The 21,861-nt window shown below is 45.3% G+C and overlaps 1 protein-coding gene across 1 annotated transcript; it reads right to left on the minus strand.

The window, feature by feature from the left end:
• Window positions 1-709: 709 nt before the first annotated feature.
• LOC132831307 (cyclin-dependent kinase inhibitor 1B-like) lies at window positions 710-8,594 on the minus strand. The gene is made up of 3 exons (XM_060849366.1): window positions 7,944-8,594; window positions 7,105-7,217; window positions 710-2,369 (listed from the first exon to the last, which is right to left on the minus strand). The coding sequence occupies exons 1-2, from the start codon at window positions 8,347-8,349 to the stop codon at window positions 7,135-7,137; spliced, it is 489 nt and encodes a 162-aa protein (XP_060705349.1). The 5' UTR covers window positions 8,350-8,594; the 3' UTR covers window positions 710-2,369; window positions 7,105-7,134.
• Window positions 8,595-21,861: the final 13,267 nt, after the last annotated feature.

Here is a 21,861-nt window from a genome sequence, read left to right on the forward strand (position 1 = left end):
GCCAATTTATCTAACCTGCACATTTTTGGACTGTGGGAGGAAACCGGAGCACCTGGAAGTAACCCACGCAGACATGGGGAGAATGTGCAAACTCCACGCAGACAGCTGCCTGAGGCGGGAATTGAACCCAGGTCTCTGGCGCTGTGAGGCAGCAGTGCTAACCACTGTGCCACCGTGGTGTCTAATAACATCGCAATTAGAGAATAAAAGATCAAAGTTTCTGCAATCCTCCCAAGGAGACCAGCCCCAGCTTTACGAATTGATCTACACAACTGAAGGCCCTTATTCCTGCAAGGATTGATTAGATTACCTACAGCATGGAAACAGGCCTTTTGACCCAACAAGTCCACACCGACCCTCCGAAGAGAAACCACCCCCCCCCTACATTTACCCCTGACTAATCCACCTAACAGTACAGGCAATTTAGGACGGCCAATTCACTTAACTTGCACGTATTTGGACTTTGGGAGGAAACCGGAGCAAACCCACGCAGACACGGGGAGAATGTGCAAACTCCGTACACACAGTTGCGGCGAGGCAGGAATTGAACCCGGGCCCCTGGTGCTGTGAGACAGCAGTGCTAACCACTGAGCCACCGTGCTGCCCCATTCTTGTGGATCTTTCCTGCACTTGCTCCAATGCCATCCGATTCTCATTGGGAAGGAGAAGGAAGTTATACAAAAGGAAAAAGGAGGCACACAGACATGACTTTGTACCAAGTTCAAAAAAATGCAATTGCTTTATTTAAGTATCAATCCCATTGAGTTGTTAACCGCTAAAACAATTCTGTTTCAGGATGACTGTTCTATTGTCTTGTGAATTCACATGCAACCAAAACAAATCTTGAGTTATACACAATGTCTTCATCCTGCAACATCAGTTACAATAGTGTTTACATGAACTGTATGCAACTTAAACATAATATAATTTATAGAGCTATCTCCCCCACCCCACCCTTATTTTACAGGATTTTACAAAGATCCCCGTTTGCTAAACTTTTAACATTTTCCGAATTCTGGTGGTTCAGAGTCTTTTTGTCACATCGTCAGGCTAATTTTATTTTCAGGCACATATTTTACAAGATTTGTATTCCCTGGTCATCTTTGGGTCGAGCCCCATGTGGAAATTTACAGGTCTTTTCACAGTCATGGAAGACACAACCTGTTTGTGGTGACTCTGGAACTGGACTCTTTTTGGCACTGCCCCATTGTTGGATTTTGGAATTTTATTTTCTTGCTGAGGTGGACAACGCCTGTGCTGAGCACGACCAGTCAGAGCAGCTATTCAGTTATCAAAATAGCAATGACGAAATCGCAGCTTAGCACAAATGCAGAGATTCCATTTGTTAAATCAAAGTTCCCTCAGTGGAACAAAGCCAAGGTCTGTGTTTAACCTCCCACTGCCCCACACACCAAAAAGCTAAATGCTTCACTTATCACAGTTTCAGTAATACTCCAGACTGATGCAAGGCTTCATATATACTCCTGGATAGTTTTATCTTAGCTGCAGGACCTCTCACATGTTTGGATAATGTCAGAGAAGTGGAAAACAGAAATGTCCATTGACAATATTCTAGTGCACACTCAACATGGTGTATCATGACATACGGCACACTCACATCTCCCTCTGTATCTGTATACATATCATAGCATTCATGAGCTACATATTACTGGCCACTCGTTAGTAAACCGTCAGAAGTCACATGACATCATGTTATAATTCAACAGGTTTACTTGAATTCACAAGCTTTCCGAGTACTGCTCCTTCATCTGTTGACGGACTATAACCTGGTGTTGGGTGACTTCTGACTTTGTCCAGCATTGGCACCTCCACTAGTTAGTAAATAAAGCAGTAGGTCAAGTCAGGTACAGCACCAGGTTAAATCTAGGGTGATGCTACATCAATGCAAACCCTGATTCCTTATTGCAGCACTCACATCAACCACCTCAAAGTACATTTCACCACCACAATGTTCACCAGAGCTTCCCCCTTGACTCCAGTTGAGGCAGCAGACCTGTTTTGTGACTCCCAGCCAAATAAAGCCAGCAGCGTCAGCTGTCAATGGTCTTCAGCATGTTCGACGTGGAGATTGCCCTGGGTTGTACTTTATGGTAAGGAGGTGTCAGCGAATTATTGTACAGTTTTGACTCTGGAAGGTTCTTCACACGAGGAGGTCACAGATGAGCCGACAGTGTTTCCGGAACATGGACTCTACATCGACTCCCAATGCAGATGTTTGGGAATGATCTTCTGCTCTTTTTGGAGTCTCCCACTCAGGCTTTTATCGCATTCAGGATCAGATTAACTTTGACCTGAGTAGGAGTTGTTTCAGAGCGTCAGTTTATTGAAAAACCAAAAGCAAAAAGTATCTGAAAGATATAAATGGAACATCATTATTTACAAACTTGAGCATCATTGGCCTTGTGTCTAGCTAACAAACATACCAAGGAGAATTATTACAAGAGTTGCGGTGCCTTTACACCATGTCATACACTACTTGTATGAGGCTCAAATCTTTCCATGCACTGTCCTGCTCCCTGTGTGGAGTTTGCACGTTCTCCCCATGTCTGCGTGGGTTTCCTCCGGGTGCTCTGGTTTCCTCCCACAGTCCAAAGATGTGCGGGTCAGGTGAATTGGCCATGCTAAATTGCCCGTAATGTTAGGTAAGGGTGGGTTGCGCTTCGGCGGGTCGGTGTGGACTTGTTGGGCCGAAGGGCCTGTTTCCACACTGTAAGTAATCTAATCCAATCTAATCTAATCCCTCTATCCCAGATTCTGCAAGCCCTACCCCTGTTTCACTCAGCCCCACCCCTGACCTGGCAAGCCCCACCCCTAACCTGGCAAGCCCCACCCCTTACCCTTTAAACCCCTCCCCTGATCCTACAAGCCCATTCTGCCTTCTTGAGATCTCTTTGCTCCTCCCAACTCTGACTTCCTGCTCATCCCACCCCACCGTCAGTGGCAGTACACTCCTGCCCGAGATCCAGGTCTCCTCCCTAAGCCCTCTCCCCTGCTTGCCTCTACTCCTTTCGAACACTTCTGCAAATTCCCCAGCCTGGTTAGCAACAGATCCTGGCTGTGACAGATCAAAACAAAAAGAGAAATCATTTCACAATTTTCAGTGCGTAGCTTGAAGGCATTTGGCCTAACGTTCTGGACAATGGGAGAAGGTCTGATCTTGTGATCCCAATTCTTGAGTTTTAAACGCCAGCCTTCATGAAGAAAAAGAAATGCTTCACTGATACTGATTTCTCACCTGTCCCCCATTCCGAACAGAGAGTGGGAAATTAAAGATGATTAGATTACTTACAGTGTGGAAACAGGCCCTTCGGCCCAACAAGTCCAAACCGACCCGCCAAAGCGCAACCCACCCTTACCTGACACTACGGGCAATTTAGCATGGCCAATTCACCTGACCCACACATCTTTGGACTGTGGGAGGAAACCGGAGCACCCAGAGGAAACCCACGCAGACACGGGGAGAACATGCAAATTCCACACAGTCAGTCGCCTGAGTCAGGAATTGAACCCAGGTCTCAGGCACTGTGAGGCAGCAGTGCTAACCACTGTGCCACCGTGCCGAGTGGTGTTAGTGATCACCCCACTGAGTGGGAAAGGAATGAGCAGTGACCTGGGGAGGGAACAATGAGGGACATTGCTATCTCCTGCAAAATTCAATCACTTTCTCAAATTTTCAAAACCAAAACCCAAAGTGCATTTTAAAATCCGGTTTCATTGCGGAACTTGGATAATGGGAGAGCATCTATGACATAAAAAGATGTCCTTTTTTACGTCAAAGAAAATCTCCTTGATGGGAAGCAGAGACCACTTACTGCATCCCCCTTCCCCCCATATCTCATGCAAGCAGACATGTGAGAGTCTGTAAGGTTGGCACTCAGTGTGCTATTCAACTGTGTGGGCCAGAACGCTGTCACTTCTTACCTTATTGCCAACCCTCTGTCTGTACCCTGACAAAAACAGTTGGAAAGGGGTTGTTAAATTGAGGAACAATTGCAGGATTTGAAGTGCAGATGGGGGAAGGGGAAGGATGAATCATGGATTTGAGATCAGCCATTATTGAACGGCTGAGTAGGCTGGAAGGGCTGAGTGGCCTCCTCTTGTTCATTTGGGCAAATGTTCCCACTTTACCTATCCCCATATGGAACATATGCTGGTGTGATCAGAGGCTGGGATTGGTGTGGAGGCAACAGGAAAGGGAGAAGGATCAGAAACAGCTGCTGATTCCTTTCCATGGTGGTCTACCTTTCACCATCTCAGCAGCAGGAATGTCTTAAACCAGACCCAGCAGCCCTCGGTTCAGAGCAATTTGACTTTTGCAAGTTGCCTGAACCAAACAAGTTGCCAGACACATGTTTAGGGTAACACCACTTCACAGCAGCCGATGGGAAATATTGCGTTTGACAAATCAAAATGTGGTGTAGCGATAAAGTCACTGGATTAGTAATCCTGAGGCTAATGCTGTGGGCACCTGAAATAAAAACCAAAACGGAAAGTGCTGGAGAACCACAGTAGGTCTGGCTGTGTCTGTGGTGGAAGTGGGTACTGCAAATGCTAGAGATTAGAGTCAAGATAATGATGAAGGGCTTGTATATGTGTGTATGTGTGTGTATGTATGTGTGTATATATGCATGCGTATATGTGTATATATGTGTATGCGTGTATGTGTATATGTATGCGTATATATGTGTATACGTGTGTATGTGTGTGTGTGTATGTCTATATGTGTGTGAATGTGTATATGCACATATATATGCATATACGTGTGTGTATATATGTGTGTATGTGTATATATGTGTATTTTCTGATGAAACGTCAGTTTTCCTGCTCCTCGGATCCTGCCTGACCTGCTGTGTTTTTCTAGCACCACTCTAATCCTGGCTGCGTCTATGAAGAGGAAACAATTAATGCTTCCAGTTCAGTGGCCCATCATCAGAATTTCAAACTCCATCATTGTTATTATTGTTGCTAAACTCTCGTTTTACCCCTGATTTGAAAAGTTACCGTCAGTTTCTCACCCTGTCGATGCCAGCACTCAATCGGTGGAAATGAAACAAAAGAGGCGCAGATGCTGGAAATCAGAAACAAAACCGGAAATTTGGTGGAATTAAATAAATAATACGCCCAAAGTGTCACAAAGCGTAGCACAAACCCTCAGATTAAAGGAAAATACTGCAGATGTTGGCTTTCCGAAGTGAAAAAGGCTGGAGAAACTCAGTAGGTCTCTGTGGAGAGAGAAACAGAGCTGATGTTTTGAATCCAATATGACTCTTCATCAGATCACTCTTCAGAAAGTGTGTAAAATCTCATCAGGTTCACTGGTGTGCTTTAGGGAGGAAAGATCTGTCCTGTGTGTGACTACAGACCCACAGCAAATGCTTGAATCTTTAAGTGCTCTCTGACATGGCTTGACAAGTCACTCATTTCAAGGGCAAGTAGGGGTGGACAACAAATACTGGCCTTGCCAATGACACCCACAGATTGAGAAATCAGAGTTAACCTTTACAGGTCAAGTAATCCTCCCTCAGTTCTGGGGAACTTCGACCAGAAATGCTTACCCTGCTTTCTCTCCACAGATGCTGCCAGACCTGCCGAGCTTTTCCAGCAGTTTTTGTTTCTGATTTCCAGCATCCGTGGTTCTTTTGTTTTATTTTCACAGATTGAGTGCTGGCATTGACAGGGGTGAGGAACTGATTGAAAATCTGGGGTAAACTGAGAGTTTAGCAACAATGATAAGCAGGTCCCTCCAGTCTGAGCATCTCAGTAACAAACACTGGAGAGTCCACAGTAGGGGGAGCTCCTGCAAAGAACTCCTCCCATTTCCCTGTCACACTCAATCCCATTACACTCCCCACCCTCTCTACCCTCCCAGCCCTTCCCAGGAATAGGCTGCTCATTCCTGCTACTTCCTACAATGCTGGGTTGGAAATTTGGGGGAGAGGGAGCAAGGCAGTGATAATGTGATACGTGAGGAATCTTAACCACAATCCAAGTAGGGTGTCTGGGAGAGGAGACGTGTGTGTGTGTTTGAATACGTGTGTGTGTGTGTGTGTGTGTGTGTGTGTGTATATAGGTTTTTAAATGTGCATGTATTTATGTGTGTGCATGTTTGTGTCTGTTTATGTGCATGTATATATATGTGTACATGTGTGTGTATGTGTGTTTGTATGTGGGTGTATATATGTGCGTGTATATACACACACACACACATATATATTATATATACACACACACATGAGTATGTGTGTGTGTGTATATATGGTGTTTGTGTAGATTACCCAGAGCCACTGTCAATCATTTCAGACTCAATATCTGTTAGGAATTCATCCCTTCTCAAGTGACCACTTATCTTAAGTCATAAATTTCCCCCACTGTTCTAATTTGACTTTATTTACTTCAAAAATCACTTTTGCAAAACTTGACCTTCTAATAGATAGACCACAGCAGCTCATCACTGCAACAACAAATCCACAACCACTACCATCTAGAAGGACAAGGGGAACTGATACACGGGAACACCACCCCGTGCAAGTTCCCCTCCAAGTCACTCACCATCTTGACTTGGAAATATATTGCTGTTCATTCGGTCAAAATCCTGGGACCTCTTCCCGAACAGCACTATGGGTGCAATTACACCCCCAGGATTAAACTGGCCAAAGATGCAGCTCGCCACCACCTTCTCTGTGGCAATTAGGGATGAGTACAAGTATGAACCCACAACTCATGGATGCATAAAAAACAATACAGGGATTACAACAGTTGGATGGCATCTGGATGGGTATACAAATAGGAAGAATTTAGAGGGATATGGGCCAAATGCTGGCAAATGGTCAGACTAGGATATCTGGTCAGCGTGAATAGGTGGGACCTGAAGAGTCGGTTTCCGTGCTGCATAACTCTGACACCAAATCGTTTTTACCATAGAAATTATTATTAGGGAAAATTGAATTTTTTCAAACTTGTCAGACATAACAGTCGAAAACGATTGATAATGGTCGTGTGTATTCTGATCACAAAATCACATGAGCTGATAGAATTCCCCAGTACTTTGGATTTCCAAATCCTGGCTTTACATTTCAGACTCACCTTTCTCTCCCTCAAGTGCCCTGGCTGAGTTTACCGGAATCTTTTCCGTGGAGTTGACTCTCTGGGAATCAAAGACTTGGAGCTGACAATCCTCTTGCGTCTCGGGAAGAAATCTGCAGAAGTAGAAAGGGAAGATCTGACATCGCTGAGTCAAAGCAGCGTTTGAATTTTGCAAAGGGGCAGCTTTTAAAAGGGTGTGGACTGGAACTTTAAAGAAAACATTGAGATCTGGCGTCACGCAGTGTAGTAAAGCCCAGTCCCCACCCCAAGAAAAAAAACTTCCAACTCACTCATCAAAACAAGTACTGCTGGGCTGCCAATAAAAAAAAGACCCTGTTTCTTCAGCCAAACTAGATTTTCACCGCCACCCTAAACATCTCTCCCACCCCCCTCCCAAACAAAATCTACAAACCACAGATAAATTGGGCATTTTTTGGGGGGTACATTCCAAGTTTTTCAACATTAGATTCACTACAGCTTAAAAGAAACAACCCTTTAACAAACTGAAATAGGCAGCACAATTCTGCTGTAAGAGTAAACTAAAGATGTTTTGTAAATATCACCGAATCACTTGACAGATTTTTGTTTAGTTTGGTGTTCTGTTTGAAGTGAGTAGGCTACCGATTGTTTTTGTTAAAAAAAACACAAAACAATTTCGGCTTACAGGCAATTTCCCCCCCCCCCCCCCCCCCACACACACACACACACACTGAAATGGACAAGTGACCATTTAACTGGCTCCTCCCTTGTCTGTTGCAGCCCAGGTCTGTTTGCTCACTGGATTGGAAACATATACACACGACAGGAGAGTATTTTAAAACCTGGTTCTCCCAACCGACCTGTTATGGGGGTTGTGCTCTCCCTCTTTCTGCTCCTGACACTGGCTTTGACCTCGCTTTTCCTGGGACTTTTCCCGTTTTTCTTTGCCCGGCCACTGCTCTCGAGTGTCTCCGTGTTGCCCTCACCCTCGGCGCTTGGAAGAGAAGCAGGCGATTCCCAGTAGAAACTGGGAAGATCCCTGGAGTCCAACGCCTCCCAGACATAATTGCCAGCCAGGGGACTGTGGTTCTCGAAGTCGAAGTTCCACCTCTGGCAGTGGGAGTTTTTGATCTCCTTCAGTTGAGTTTTCATATCTTTCCTGAGTTCCTCATGGTCCAATTTCCCAAATAAACTCCTACACACTGCCTTGTTCAGGTGCCTGAGTTGCGTGGTCCGCTCAGAGTCCTCGCTGGTCGAGTGAGACATTGCAACAAACACAGAAATAAACCCCTCTTCCCAAAAAATAAATCTTCAAATGTTTGTTGTTCGGTCAAAATAACCAAAAATAAAACAGCTAGTTCCGAACTGTTCAAGGAGTGAGACAACTTTTCCCAGAAAGTTCTGTTTTCCGTGCATCAGCAGTTTGGAACATTCTCCGCTCCCATTCCGATAACCTTCCCTCTCTCTGGCACAGACCCGAGTGAAGGCAGTTACTGTTTCCCCCCCACTCCCCTCCCCAGCTCTGGACTTGTACAAACTGAGTACGCTGCCTTTATTTATTCAGCAGTGCGTGAAAAAACACAGCGGCTCTCTCATCAAAGACCAACCTCTGACGTGAACGCTGACGAATCCCTGTGTGTCATAAAAGTGCTGCAGGGTCCGACAGACACACACACACACACACACCCACCCACACATGGGACAGAGACAGAGGTAGACACATTCACACAGATTCACACACACACACACACACACACTTACATACACACACACACTTACACACACACAGGGGGACAGAGACAGAGGTAGACGCATTCACACAGAGAGACAGACACAGATTCACACATACACACAGGGGAACAGAGACAGAGGTAGACACATTCACATGGAGACACACACAGATTCACTCACACACACACACACTTACACACACACAGGGGGACAGAGACAGAGGTAGACACATTCACACGGAGACACACACACAGATTCACACTCACACACACACATGCACACACACACACAGGGGGACAGAGACAGAAGGAGACCATTCACACAGAGAGACAGACACACAGATTCACACACACACACACACACTTACATACACAGGGGGACAGAGACAGAGGTAGACACATTCACACTGAGAGACAAACACACAGATTCACTCACACATACACAGAGGCACAAACTGATAGACAGAGACACAGCCAAAGACACAGGCTGACTGACAGAGACACAGAGAAACAGATAGGTACAAACTGATAGAGACAGAGACAGAGAGGCACAGGCTGATGGACAGAAACACAGAGAAACAGACAGATACAAATTGATAGAGACAAAGAGAAACAGAGAGAGACAGACAAACAGAGTCACAGGTTTGTAGACAGAGAAACAGGGAAACTGAGTGGCAGGGAGAGACAGTGACCCATGCACACAAAGTGGCAGGAAGGCACAGAGGAAGAAATGATTCGGAGATGCCGGTATTGGACTGGGGTGTACAAAGTTAAAAATCACACAACACCAGGTTATAGTCCAACAAGTTTAATTGGAAGCACACTAGCTTTCATCAGGTGATTAAGGAGCGACGCTCCGAAAGCTAGTGTGCTTCCAATTAAACCTGTTGGACTATAACCTGGTGTTGTGTGATTTTTAACAGAGGAAGAAAGACAGAGATAGCAGTGCAGAGAGGGAGACAGAGACATAAAGTGAGACAGATTAACAATGGAGAGATGGAGACACAGTGAGAAACACAGAAACAGATAGAGAAAGAGACAGGTACAAACAGAGAGATACACATAGAAGGAGACAGACACATAGAGAGGCACAGAGGGAGAGACAGAGAGCGAATACAGAAGAAAGAGAGACAAAGAAAGGGAGACAAGAGACATGAAAAGAGATAGTTGGTTAAGAGAGAGACCCACAGAAGAGGCAGAAAACACACACACACACACACACACACACGCGCGCGCGCGCGCACTGGGCAGGATAAACCACTCAGTCCCTTGAGCTTGTTTTGAAATGATCTGAGCTGCACTTGGTCTTCAGCTCCACCTTCCCCATCCCTCGGTTCCCAGAGAGAACAATGAATCCCAGCTTGAAATATCTTCAATGATGGGGGATTCACAGCTGTCAGCTCAAAAATTCCAAAGATGCACAATCCTCTGGTTGAAGAAATGGCTCCTCATTTTGGACTGAAATAACTTTGGCCTTTTCGGTGACTGTGTCCCCATGCTCTACATTCCCCGAGCCACAGGAACAACCTCTCAGTGTTGACCCTATTGGAGCCACTTCAGAATCTTGCCAGCCTCCTGACAAACCTCATTCCTGATGAAGGGCCTAGGCCCGAAACATTGATTCCCCTCCCCCTCCTCGGATGCTGCCTGACCTGCTGTGCTTTTCCAGCACCACGCTCTCAGCTCTTCAGAATCTTGAACATTTCAACAAGATCACATTCTCCTAAACTCCAGAGAATGTTGGACACCATTTACTCCATTATGGGCGGCACGGTGGCACAGTGGTTAGCACTGCTGCCTCACAGCGCCAAAGACCTGGGTTCAATTCCCGCCTCAGGCAACTGTCTGTGTGGAGTTTGCACATTCTCCCCGTGTCTGCGTGGGTTTCCTCCCACAGTCCAAAGATGTGCGGGTCAGGTGAATTGGCCATGCTAAATTGCCCATAGTGTTAGGTAAATGTAGGGGAATGGGTGGGTAGTGCTTCGGCGGGTCGGTGTGGACTTGTTGGGCCGAAGGGCCTGTTTCCACACTGTAAGTAATCTAAATCTACTCAATCTTGTACTACAGAGCAACTCTCTCATCCCAGGGACCAACCTCTTTTGTTGTGACTGCCTCCAACATCACAGAGATCTACAATACAGAAATAGGCTGTTCGGCCCATCGAGTCTGTGCCAGCCAAGAACAACGATTTAAGCCCATTTTCCAGCACTTGGCCCAAAATCTTGTATATCTTGGCATTGCAAGTACGCATCTAAATACTTTTTAAACATCATGAGGTTTTCTGTCTCAACCATCCTTACAGGCAGTGAGTCCCAGATTCCCACTACCCTCTGGGTAAAAGAACAAATCCTCACATCCCTTTGAAACCTCCCACCCCTGTTTTAAGATCTATGCCTGTTGGCCTCTGTGGATCAACTTCCTTCCTGTCTACCCTTTCTATGTTCCTCATAAATTTATACATCTCACTCATGGCCCACCCATTTCAGGTAGAACCTGAAGAGGGGTTATATCCAAATAATTGACTTCTCCACCTCCTGATGCTGCCTGGCTTGCTGTGTTCCTCCAGCCTCATGCCTGTCCCTCCTGATGCTGCCTGGCTTGTTTGTTCTTCCAGTCTCCTGCCTGTCCCTCCTGTTGCTGCCTGGCTTGCTGTGTTCTCCCAGCCTCCTGCCTGTCCCTCCTGACGCTGCCCGGCTGGCTGTTTCCTCCAGCCTCCTGCCTGTCCCTCCTGATGCTGCCTGGCTTGTTTGTTCTTCCAGTCTCCTGCCTGTCCCTCCTGTTGCTGCCTGGCTTGCTGTGTTCTCCCAGCCTCCTGCCTGTCCCTCTTGATGCTGCCTGGCTTGTTGTGTTCTCCCAGCCTCCTGCCTGTCCCTCCTGATGCTGCCTGGCTTGTTGTGTTCCTCCAGCCTCCTTCCTGTCCCTCCTGGTGCTGCCTGGCTTGCTGTGTTCTCCCAGCCTCCTGCCTGTCCCTCCTGATGCTGCCTGGCTTGCTTTGTTCCTCCAGCCTCCTGCCTGTCCCTCCTGATGCTGCCTGGCTTGCTGTGTTCCTCCAGCCTCCTGCCTGTCCCTCCTGGTGCTGCCTGGCTTGTTGTGTTCCTCCAGCCTCCTGTCTGTCTCCTTTGGATTTCTTCATCTGCAGTGTTTTTGTTTCTATCCTTGGCCTTTTAGCCAACTTTCAGTCAAGGGCTTCTTTGTTTCTGCCTGTTATCAGTTGTTCGAGTTCAGAGCTGATATTATTAAACCAGCCCTGAGCCCAACTACCCTGTCTCCTAATCAGACTATTCAACCATTGTGGGGGTCACCCGAGTAATTTTTAATTTGACTTACTACTACAAGTGAACATTCACATTTCAAATCTTAATCAGGCAGGGTTAACTGAAACAGCCAGCACAGCTTTATCGTACAATATGGTTATCTCCTCATACATTCACTACAATTCTGGTCCCTTTTCTGGGCTAGTTATCATTAACTAAGAGCGAAGCAAGCTAATGGCTTATTTTTGGAGAAAAGACAAGATAAGCCGCAAAACTAAACTGACAGTCCTAACTGCATTGTCTACACCATCTTATGTATATACACATACAAACATACGTGTATCACACACACATAAACAACAAGGAAGATTTCCAACAATAGGGAGAGAGTGAGATTAGAGACACACAGAGAAACAGAGAGATAAAGAAAAACAGATACTGAGGCCATGATTTGGAGATGCAGGTGTTGGACTGGGGTGTACAAAGTTAAAAATTACACATCAGCAGGTTATAGTCCAACAGGTTTATTTGGAAACACTAGCTTTCGGAGCAACACTCCTTCATCAGGTGGTTGTGGAGTCGTGGAGAGAGAGACACACACACGCACAGAAACGGAGAGGCACACAGAGATAGAAAGACGCATGCAGACAAAGATAGAGATAAACATCGAGAGAATTAAAGAGAAGCAGGTATGGATGGAATGGAGAGACACTTACACACATGCACAGAAATAGAGAGACACGCAGAAGTAGAAAGACGCATGTAGACAAAGAGATAGAGAAATAAACAAAGAGAGAGGGAAATAAACAGAAGCAGAGAGAGAGGGGGTGGAGACACACGTACAGACAGAGAAAGACACACAGAGGTAGAAAGACGTGCAGACAAAGAGGTAGAAAGATAAACATAGAGAGGGAAATAAAGAGAAACAGATTCGTGAATGGGAGTGAGACAGAGAGACACTCGCAAACACAGAAACAGACAGACACAGAGATAGAGAGACTCGAACAGATAAAGAGACAGGGAGATAAATACAGAGAGAAATAAAGAGAGAGAGGTACAGCGAGAAAGAGATACAAAGAGAGACGGATGCAGAGACGGAAAGACACAGAGTTAGAGAGACAGGGAGAGGAATAAAGAGGAACAGAGATGTAGAGGGAGGGGGAGAGACATACATAGCATGTAAAGAGAAGCAGAAACGCACAGAAGGAGAGAGAGGCACATGAACAGATAGATAGATTAAACAAAGAAACAGAGATAAAGTGGGAGAGAGTAAATGCAGGAGGTTTAATCATTTTCCAACTGCTACCAGTTATCACCCCAGTCCTAAATAGACACAGAAGCACACAGCTACTGTCACACAAAAGTACATAGAATTGCCATTGAACACACAACACACACAGGTAAACAATCTCCCAAAACAGTGCAAAATCTAGGAATGATCAGCCCATCAGGTCAATCTGACATCTCATGAAGGTGTGGGACCACATTTCTGACGGAAATCTGGCTTTGTGGTAAAGAACAACAATAACTAGCATTTATATAGCACCCATAATGGTGTAAAGGCTCAAGAAGATTTTCAAAATTCGCCACGTAAGGAGTTGTTAGGCCAGGTGATGAGAAACATGGTCAGAAAGATACGTTTAAAGAAGCTTTTAAAGGCAGAGCAAGAGGCAAAGAGGTGGAAAGGGAGAGGGAGGGGATTCTGGAGATTAGAATCTAGCCATCTGAAGATGTTGGTCACCAGTGGTGGAGCGATTAAAATTGGGATTGCAGGATGGCTGGTGCAAATATAATGGGCCAAAGGGCCTTTCTCCTTGCAGTAAATATTCTAAAAGGCCAGAATTGGAGGAATGCGTAGAGGAGATCATAGGAATGGGGAGGGAGGGCGGTGAGGGAGGGAGGGAGTTTGTAAGTAGCAATGACAATTCTAAAACCAAGGCATTATTCAACCGGATCCCAATGTAGGTCAACAAGCTCAGGGGTGATGGTTAAATGGCAAAGTCAGGACACAGGTGTCAGAGATTTGGATTGGGTTAGGTTTATGGAGATTGGGAGACGTGACTCCATCTTGGAGAGATTGACGTCTCGATGTAACAAGGAGCTGGTGATGCTGATGTCAGCCACCACCTTACCAGCCATGTTGGCTTTTCAGCTAAGGCAGGGGGCAGAACTGGGCAATGCTAGGAAGGTCATTGTGATGGCGCAGTTTTGCTGCTGAAGGGTCACCTCAGGGTCGAATACAGCACCCAAAACTGCAAACAGGCTGGCTTGGCCTCAGACAGTTGCCAGGGAGAGGGATGTTAAAGGCAACGTGTCGACACAAGTAGTTGTTGTCAGAATATTACAGCGGCAGAGAGGGCAGAGGGCATGGAGACAGGTTTGAACACAAGGCTGAGTTTTTAAAATTGAGTCAAACAGGGAGCTGATGCTGGTCAGTGCCAGGGGATCACTCCGTGATTTTGGATCTGTTGCAAGACATTTAACATCCTGGCTTCCACTGCGCTCTGTGGCAATGAATTCCACAGGCCCACTGCTCTCTGGCTGAAGAAATGACTCCTCATTTCTGTTCTAAATTGACTCCCTCTAATTCTAAGGCTGTGCCCACGGGTCCTAGTCTCCTCGCCTAATAGAAACAACTTCCCAGCGTTCACCCCTTCTAAGCCATGCATTGTCTTGTAAGTTTCTATTAGACCTCTTGATGTGGTGAGGTGTGTGGAACATAGGAGACAGGTCAGGAGAGAATTGGAATTGGAGAAAGTGACGATGCTGGAGATCTGAGTCGAGAATGTGGTGTTGGAAGAACACAGCTGGCCAGGCAGTATGCTCCAGAAAGTTGGAATAGTCACATTTAGAAGTTAAAAAGGGGGTTTCAGCAGCTATATAGTGAAGTGAGGGAGGCGAAGATAGTAGAAAGGCAGTGATACAGTGATGGGAGTGGATGATGAGAAGACAAAGGGTTATGTTAGGTCATCTCAAGGTCAGATTGGACACCAATGTTGCCTATGGTCTGATACAGCCTCAAGACAGTAATAAGACTGATGATCTGATGAGGATCCTGGGATTGTAATCATTAGAGCTTCGAAGGTTGAGGGGAGATCTAATAGAAACTTACAAGATAATGCATGGCTTAGAAAGGGTGAACGCTGGGAAGTTGTTTCTGTTAGTTGAGGAGACTAGGACTCATGGGCACAGCCTTAGAATTAGAGGGAGTCAATTTAGAATGGAAATGAGGAGATGTTTCTTCAGCCAGAGAGCGGTGGGGCTGTGGAATTCATTGCCACGGAGCGCAGTGGAGGCCGGGACGTTAAATGTCTTCAAGGCAGAGATTGATAAAATCTTGATCTCGCAAGGAATTAAGAGCTACAGGGAGAGTGCAGGTAAGTGGCACTGAAAGGCCTATCAGTCATTATTAAATGGCAGACTGGACTTGATGGGCCGAATGGCCTTGCTTCCACTCCTATGTCTTGTGGTCTTATGTCCCAATTACGATGCATTTAAGCTAAACAGCTCCAAGAACTAATATGGTGCATTATGTTAGCATCTGAGAGTTGTATTTGGTTGGGTGGAGCCTCAGAGAGGAATATTGCAGACCTGTACATGACAATAAAGCTAACATAGTCCTTCCAGCCCATAGGGCTACTCTCCCATCAGAGGCACACACCAATGGTAGCTGCTTAAGCTGAGGGTCACCACACCTCAGACAAGGGGTGAAGCTAAGAACAGTGGAGTTGAACAGTAACCTCAGCTGGTGAAACCTGGGCTGCTGGCATCTCTCTGCATTGCACTCAGCCAACTAAGCTAACTGTCCTCTGACAGCACAGGCTGAGGAGTGTGTAAATCATCACAGGGTGATTCTCCCGAAGCATCACTGGTTTCTTGAGATTTGGAGGAGCCGGTGTTGGACTGGAATGGACAAAGTTAAAAGTCACACAACACCAGGTTATAGTCCAACAGGTTTAATTTGAAGCACTAGCTTTCGGAGCGACGCTCCTTCATCAGGTGGTTGTCCTATAACCTGGTGTTGTGTGATTTTTATCTTGTGTCTGTGAACCAGTTCCCTGGCTGAGCAGCCCAGTTCCTCTGAACAGTCAGTAATCTGGTTTAATCTGTGACAGCTCCGAATGTATACGGGTGGCTGTTGCAACAGACTTTTTTTAATTTCAAAAATATGCTTTATTCATTTTTAAAAATATATTTTATATATATACATTTTCACAAACGCAGTTCGGTTCTGTCCACTAGCATATCAAGGAAACAGACAATCATTGGAGTTTGACTCTATCCGAAAAAACCTCTGTCACTCATCCAATACTACATTCACAGAATGTAGAAGGGTCTGATAATTGAACATTTAACTTCATGTAAAGTGCAGAGCAGACAGGTGCTACTTCTAAACAAAACTCTTTTAACATACTAAACTCTCTCTAACAAGCACATCTTGTGTCATCAAACCAGTGGGGTGTCCCTGACCTGTACCTTTGATAAAATCCTTTACAGACACTGCCTTGGGCACCAGTCTAGGGACAGAGGTGTTTCTTATTACAGCTTGGCTCCCAAGGCTCAAAAGACAAAAGCAATAACAGTTCGAATGATCACAATGGACGAAACAAGACTTGATGTGCGTGGCCTCACGCGGAACAAGGAGATTAGTTTGTCTGTTTGTAACGACTGATAACAGAAGACAGTAACTGTTAGCAATGTCAGTTAGAAGACAGATAAGAGATAACCAGAAGTAATTTGTAAAGTTGAAGGATGTGTAGAAGTAAACTTAAGTTTGCAAAGAAAATAACTGATAAGATGCTACATTGTGTTCACTTTCCCAACTACCCCTGAAACTTGGGCGCTAAATAAAGATCTGTGGAAGAAAATAATGGCCTTTGTTATGTGGATGTTAAGACATCTGCTTACAAATCCATCGATAGACCAATTACATGTAAATATAATCTCACACAAGTAAGAGATGCCTTTGGTTTGTTTGTTGGATAGAGTCAAACTCCAGTGTCTCTTTGTTTCATTGCTAATGCTACAGCATAGGACCGAACTGTGTTTGTGATTATGTATATACATACATATATAAAGATATTTTTATGAATAAAGTAGGTTTTTGGAATTTAAAGAGGAGAACGTGAGGTCTGCAGATGCTGGATATCAGAGCTGAAAATGTGTTGCTGGAAAAGCGCAGCAGGTCAGGCAGCATCCAAGGAACAGGAGATTCAACGTTTCGGGAATAAGCCCTTCTTCAGGAATTCCTGATGAAGGGCTTATGCCCGAAACGTCGAATCTCCTGCTCCTTGGATGCTGCCTGACCTGCTGCGCTTTTCCAGCAACACATTTTCAGTTTTGGAATTTAAAGAAAAGAAACAAGGAGGGACCTAAAATTAAAAAACACACAACACCAGATTATAGTCCAACAGGTTTATTTGGAAGTACTAGCTTTAAAATTGAAAGGCACTTAACATCGAAAGGGATAAACAAGCCTAAAAAGCAGCATCGAGAAAATGAAGTCTCAGCATTTCCACCACTGGGTCTGTGCTGAAAAGAGAATGTTTCTAAAGGGAGACAGCAGAAAGAGTGGTCACCCTGGCTATATTTGGGTGACGATGTCACAGAGTGGCAGGAGGCAAGCTACAGAGGATGCGTGAGGAGGGTAGGATAGGAAAAGACACCTTAATCCCACTCTCTTGTAAGATTTCTGACTTTGTCCATCCCAAGCACCAAACGTCATCTCTTATAAGAGAGAAATGGAAGCTTAACCTGAGACTCACACAACACCTGGTTATAGTCCAACAGGTTTATTTGGAAGCACTAGCTTTTGGAGCGTTGCTCCTTCATCAGGTGGTTATGGTTCCCCACAGCTACCTGATGAAGCAGCGTCGCTCCGAAAGCTACTGCTTCCAAATAAACTTGTTGGACTATAACCTGGTGTTGTGTGATTTTTAACTTTGTAAACCCCAGTCCAACACCAGCATCTCCAAATCATAACCTGAGGATCATCACATCTCAGGTAAGGGACAAGGTAGCATTCAAAGCTGATGCAGTAATTGAACTCATGCTGTTGGGGGCACTCTTTATTTAAGCAGCTATCCAGCCTACTAGGCTAACCAGTACAATGAGTCTAGAGCCACCTGTCGACTAGAACACATAAGGACGCAGTCCCTGAAGTTTGTAAGCTGAGGCAGATAGGTCTTTAAAACAGTCGATGGTCATGACATTGAGACTAGTTTTTAATTTCAGAATTAGGAATTGAACTCAAGTTTCTCAGTTGCCAAGGTGAGATTTATACCCATGTCCCGGGACTATTAGCCAGGGCCTCTGGATTACTAAGACAAGTGACGGTAATTTATTTGTTAATTGGGCATGGACTTTGGCCTGGAGAAAGTTGGCAGTGAGCTATCTTCTTGAGCTATTGCAATCCGAGTGATATAGTGCTGTTAGGGAGGGAGGTCCAGGATTCTGACCCAGTGACACTCAGGGAACAACGATACAGTTCCAAGTCAGGATGGTGTGTGACTTTGAGATTATAATTTTGGAAGCCCAGTAGTGAGTTTATGCACAGGAAGATCTCACAAACAGCAACGTGTTCACACGCAGATGGGCTTTTACAACAATCAATGATAATTCCGTAACCACCATCATGGACACTAGCTTGTTCAGTCAGCTTTGTTGTAAGATTCAACCCAGGTCCCAGGACACTGAGAGAGATATCCTGCATGCCTTCAACAATTTTTGATATCAATGTGTGCATGAATGTGATCCTATGGTGGCCTTATGACAGAAACAAGGAGATATATGAACCCAATTCAGTGTGCTTGTTTGGTAACAGACATAGTAACAGCTCATAGTCCTGTTGTGTGATGCAGGCAGCTGGGTAGGTACATGACAGAGAAAGGAAGATAAGGCTAATCTTGCTTTTTTATACATTCATAGGATATGGGCAACACTTGCTTAGCCAGTGTTTGTTGCTCAGAGGCAATTAGGAATCATGCTGTGGGTCTGGAGTCACATGTAGGCCAGACCAGGTAAGGATAGCAGTTTTCTTCCCTAAAGGGCATTAGTGAAGCACATGGGATTTTCCCAACAATTGACATTTGTTTCATGGCCATCTTTAGACTCTTACTTCCAGATTTTTATTGGATTCAAATTCCACCATCTGCCATGGTGGGATTTGAACCTGGGTCCTCAGAACATGTCCTGGGCCTCAGGATTAACAGTCTAGTGATCATAGCACAATTGCCTTCCCGTTCTGTTATGTCCCATGGTCAGTACATCAGTGTACATTTAAGACTAATGCTAATAATATCATCAATGTATCACAGCGTGAAGTTACAAATGTCTCATTACTCCATCTTACCGCTGATCACGTGAAGCATGACACTCTTCTGGAAGCATGTTGCTCAGTCCTAACCGCACAGCTTGACATGAGCTCAGTGGCTGAGGAATATAATGTTTGCCTGTAATAGTTAGTTGCAGTAAATGTCCATTGGATCTTCAGTACCATGATATCCACCTCCAAGAGGGATAACATAATCTTAGCCACACATTGGGTAAGGAATTCTTTTTACCAACAGAATCTTTCAGAGAAGTGTTAATTATGCAGACTTAGTATTCTGCCTTTAGATTTTCTTTCTATCCACCTCGGTCTCATTCTCGTTCCTCCTCTCCCGACGGAGGGAGAGCTACGAAGGTTCAACAGAATGATTGCTGACAAACAGAGAGAGACCGTTTAGGACTACATTCACAGGATTTTAGACGGATGAGCAGACGATCGCACAGAAATTTATAAAACTTAAACCGGACGACAGGGTATACGCAGGAATAATATCCCCATTGACTGGCAAGCTCAGACCCAGGTGATCGTAGTCTAAGGGAACACCATTTCAGACTGAGTAGAGGTGAAATTTCGACAGCCAGAGAGTGTGAGTCTGTGGAATTCTCTGTCACAGAAAGCAGCTCACACCAAAACATTGAATGTTTTCAGGAAGAATTTGACATAGTTCTTAGAGCAAAAAAAAACAAAGTAGGAATAAAGGGAAGGAGCTGGATGATCAACCATGTTCATATTGAAGGATGGAGCAGGCTCGAAGGGCTGAACGGCCTCCTCCTGCTGCGAGTTTCTGCGTTTCTGTGAGGCACAGTCACCCCAAAATGGTGCAAAGAGTATTGATATACAGAGGGATCTGGTTGTGTAGGTTCACAGATCACTGAAGGTTGTTGTGGTTCTGTTCGCCAAGCTGGGAATTTGTGTTGCAGACGTTTCGTTCCTCGTCTAGGTGATGTCACCTAGATATCACCTAGACAGGGGACGAAACGTCTGCAACACAAATTCCCAGCTCGGCGAACAGAACCACAACAACGAGTACCCGAGCTACAAATCTTCTCCCAAACTTTGATCACTGAAGATGTCAGTGCAGGTAGATGAGGTCATAAAAAAGCTTGCTTTCATTGGAAGGGGAAGTATAAGGATAGACAAGTTATGCTGCATAGAACTTTAGTTAGGCCACACTTGGATTATTGCTACAGTTCTGGTCACCGCACTACTAGATGGATGTGGATGCTTTGGAGAGGGTACAGAAAGGATTTAACAGGATGTCGCCTGGTTATGGAGGATTTTAGCTGTGAAGGAAGGTTGAATAGACTGGGTTTGTATCTTTAAGAATGCAGAAGGTTGAGTGGTGACCTGATAGAAGTTTATAAGCTTTTAATGACATGGATAGAGTGGAAGGTATGAGGCTTTTTTTCCCAGGGTGGAAGAGTCAGTTACTAGGGGACACAAGTTCAAGATGTGTTGGGGAAGTTTAAAAGAGATGTGCAAGGCTAGTTTTTCACACAAAGGGTGGTGAGTGCCTGGAACGTGCTGCTAGAGGAGTGGTGGAAGCAGACACAATAACAGCATTCAAGATAGGAAGGGAATAGAGTGATGTGGATCCTGTATGTGAAGACAGTTTTAATAAGAAAAGACAAAATGTACCAGCGCAGGCTAGGAGAGCTGAAAGGCCTGTTCCTGTGTTATCATAGTCATAGAGTCATAGAGATGTACAGCATGGAAACAGACTCTTTGGTCCGAATCATCCATGCCGACCAGATAGCCTAAATTAATCTAGTCCTATTTGCCAGCACTTAGGTCACATCCCTCCTATTCATATACCCATCCAAATGCTGTAATTGTACCAGCCTCCACCACTTCCTCTGGCAGCTCATTCCATACACGTACCACCCTCTGCATGAAAAAGTTGCCTCTTAAGTCTCTGTTATATCTTTCCCCTCTCACCCTAAACCTATGTGCTCGCTAGTTCTGGGCTCCCCAACCTTGTCTATTTACCCTATCCATGCACCTCATGATTTTATGAACCTCTATAAGGTCACCCCGCAGCCTCCAGTGCTCCAGGGAAAACAGCCCCAGCCTATTCAGCCTCTCCCTAAGGCTCAAACCCTCCAACCCTGGCAACACACTTGGGGCGGCGTGGTGGGTCAGTGGTTAGCACAGCTGCCTCACAGTCCCAGGTTCGATTCCAGCCTCGGGTGACTGTCTGTGTGGAGTTGGTACGTTCTCTCCGTATCTGTGTGGGTTTCCTCCGGGTGCTCCGGTTTCCTCCCACAGTCCAAAGATGTGCTGGTCAGATGAGTTGGCCATGCTAAAATTGCCCATAGTGTCAGCTGCATTAGTCAGAGGGAAATGGGTCTGGGTGGGTTACTCTGCGGAGATTCGGTGTGGACTTGCTGGGCCCAAGGGCCTGTTTCCACACTGAAGGGAATCTAATCTAATCTTTTCTGAACCCTTTCAAGTTTCACAACAT

The sequence above is a fragment of the Hemiscyllium ocellatum genome, chromosome 33 (assembly GCF_020745735.1).
Source record: "Hemiscyllium ocellatum isolate sHemOce1 chromosome 33, sHemOce1.pat.X.cur, whole genome shotgun sequence".
Taxonomy (NCBI): Eukaryota; Metazoa; Chordata; class Chondrichthyes; order Orectolobiformes; family Hemiscylliidae; genus Hemiscyllium; species Hemiscyllium ocellatum.

Excerpts from the sequence above, each read along its gene's own strand:
- LOC132831307 (XM_060849366.1), bottom strand. The coding sequence starts at position 8,349 with ATGTCTCACTCGACCAGCGAGGACTCTGAGCGGACCACGCAACTCAGG. Across the intron at positions 7,218-7,943 it reads GAGCACAACCCCCATAACAG|ATTTCTTCCCGAGACGCAAG; the intron begins GTCGGTTGGGAG and ends CTACTTCTGCAG.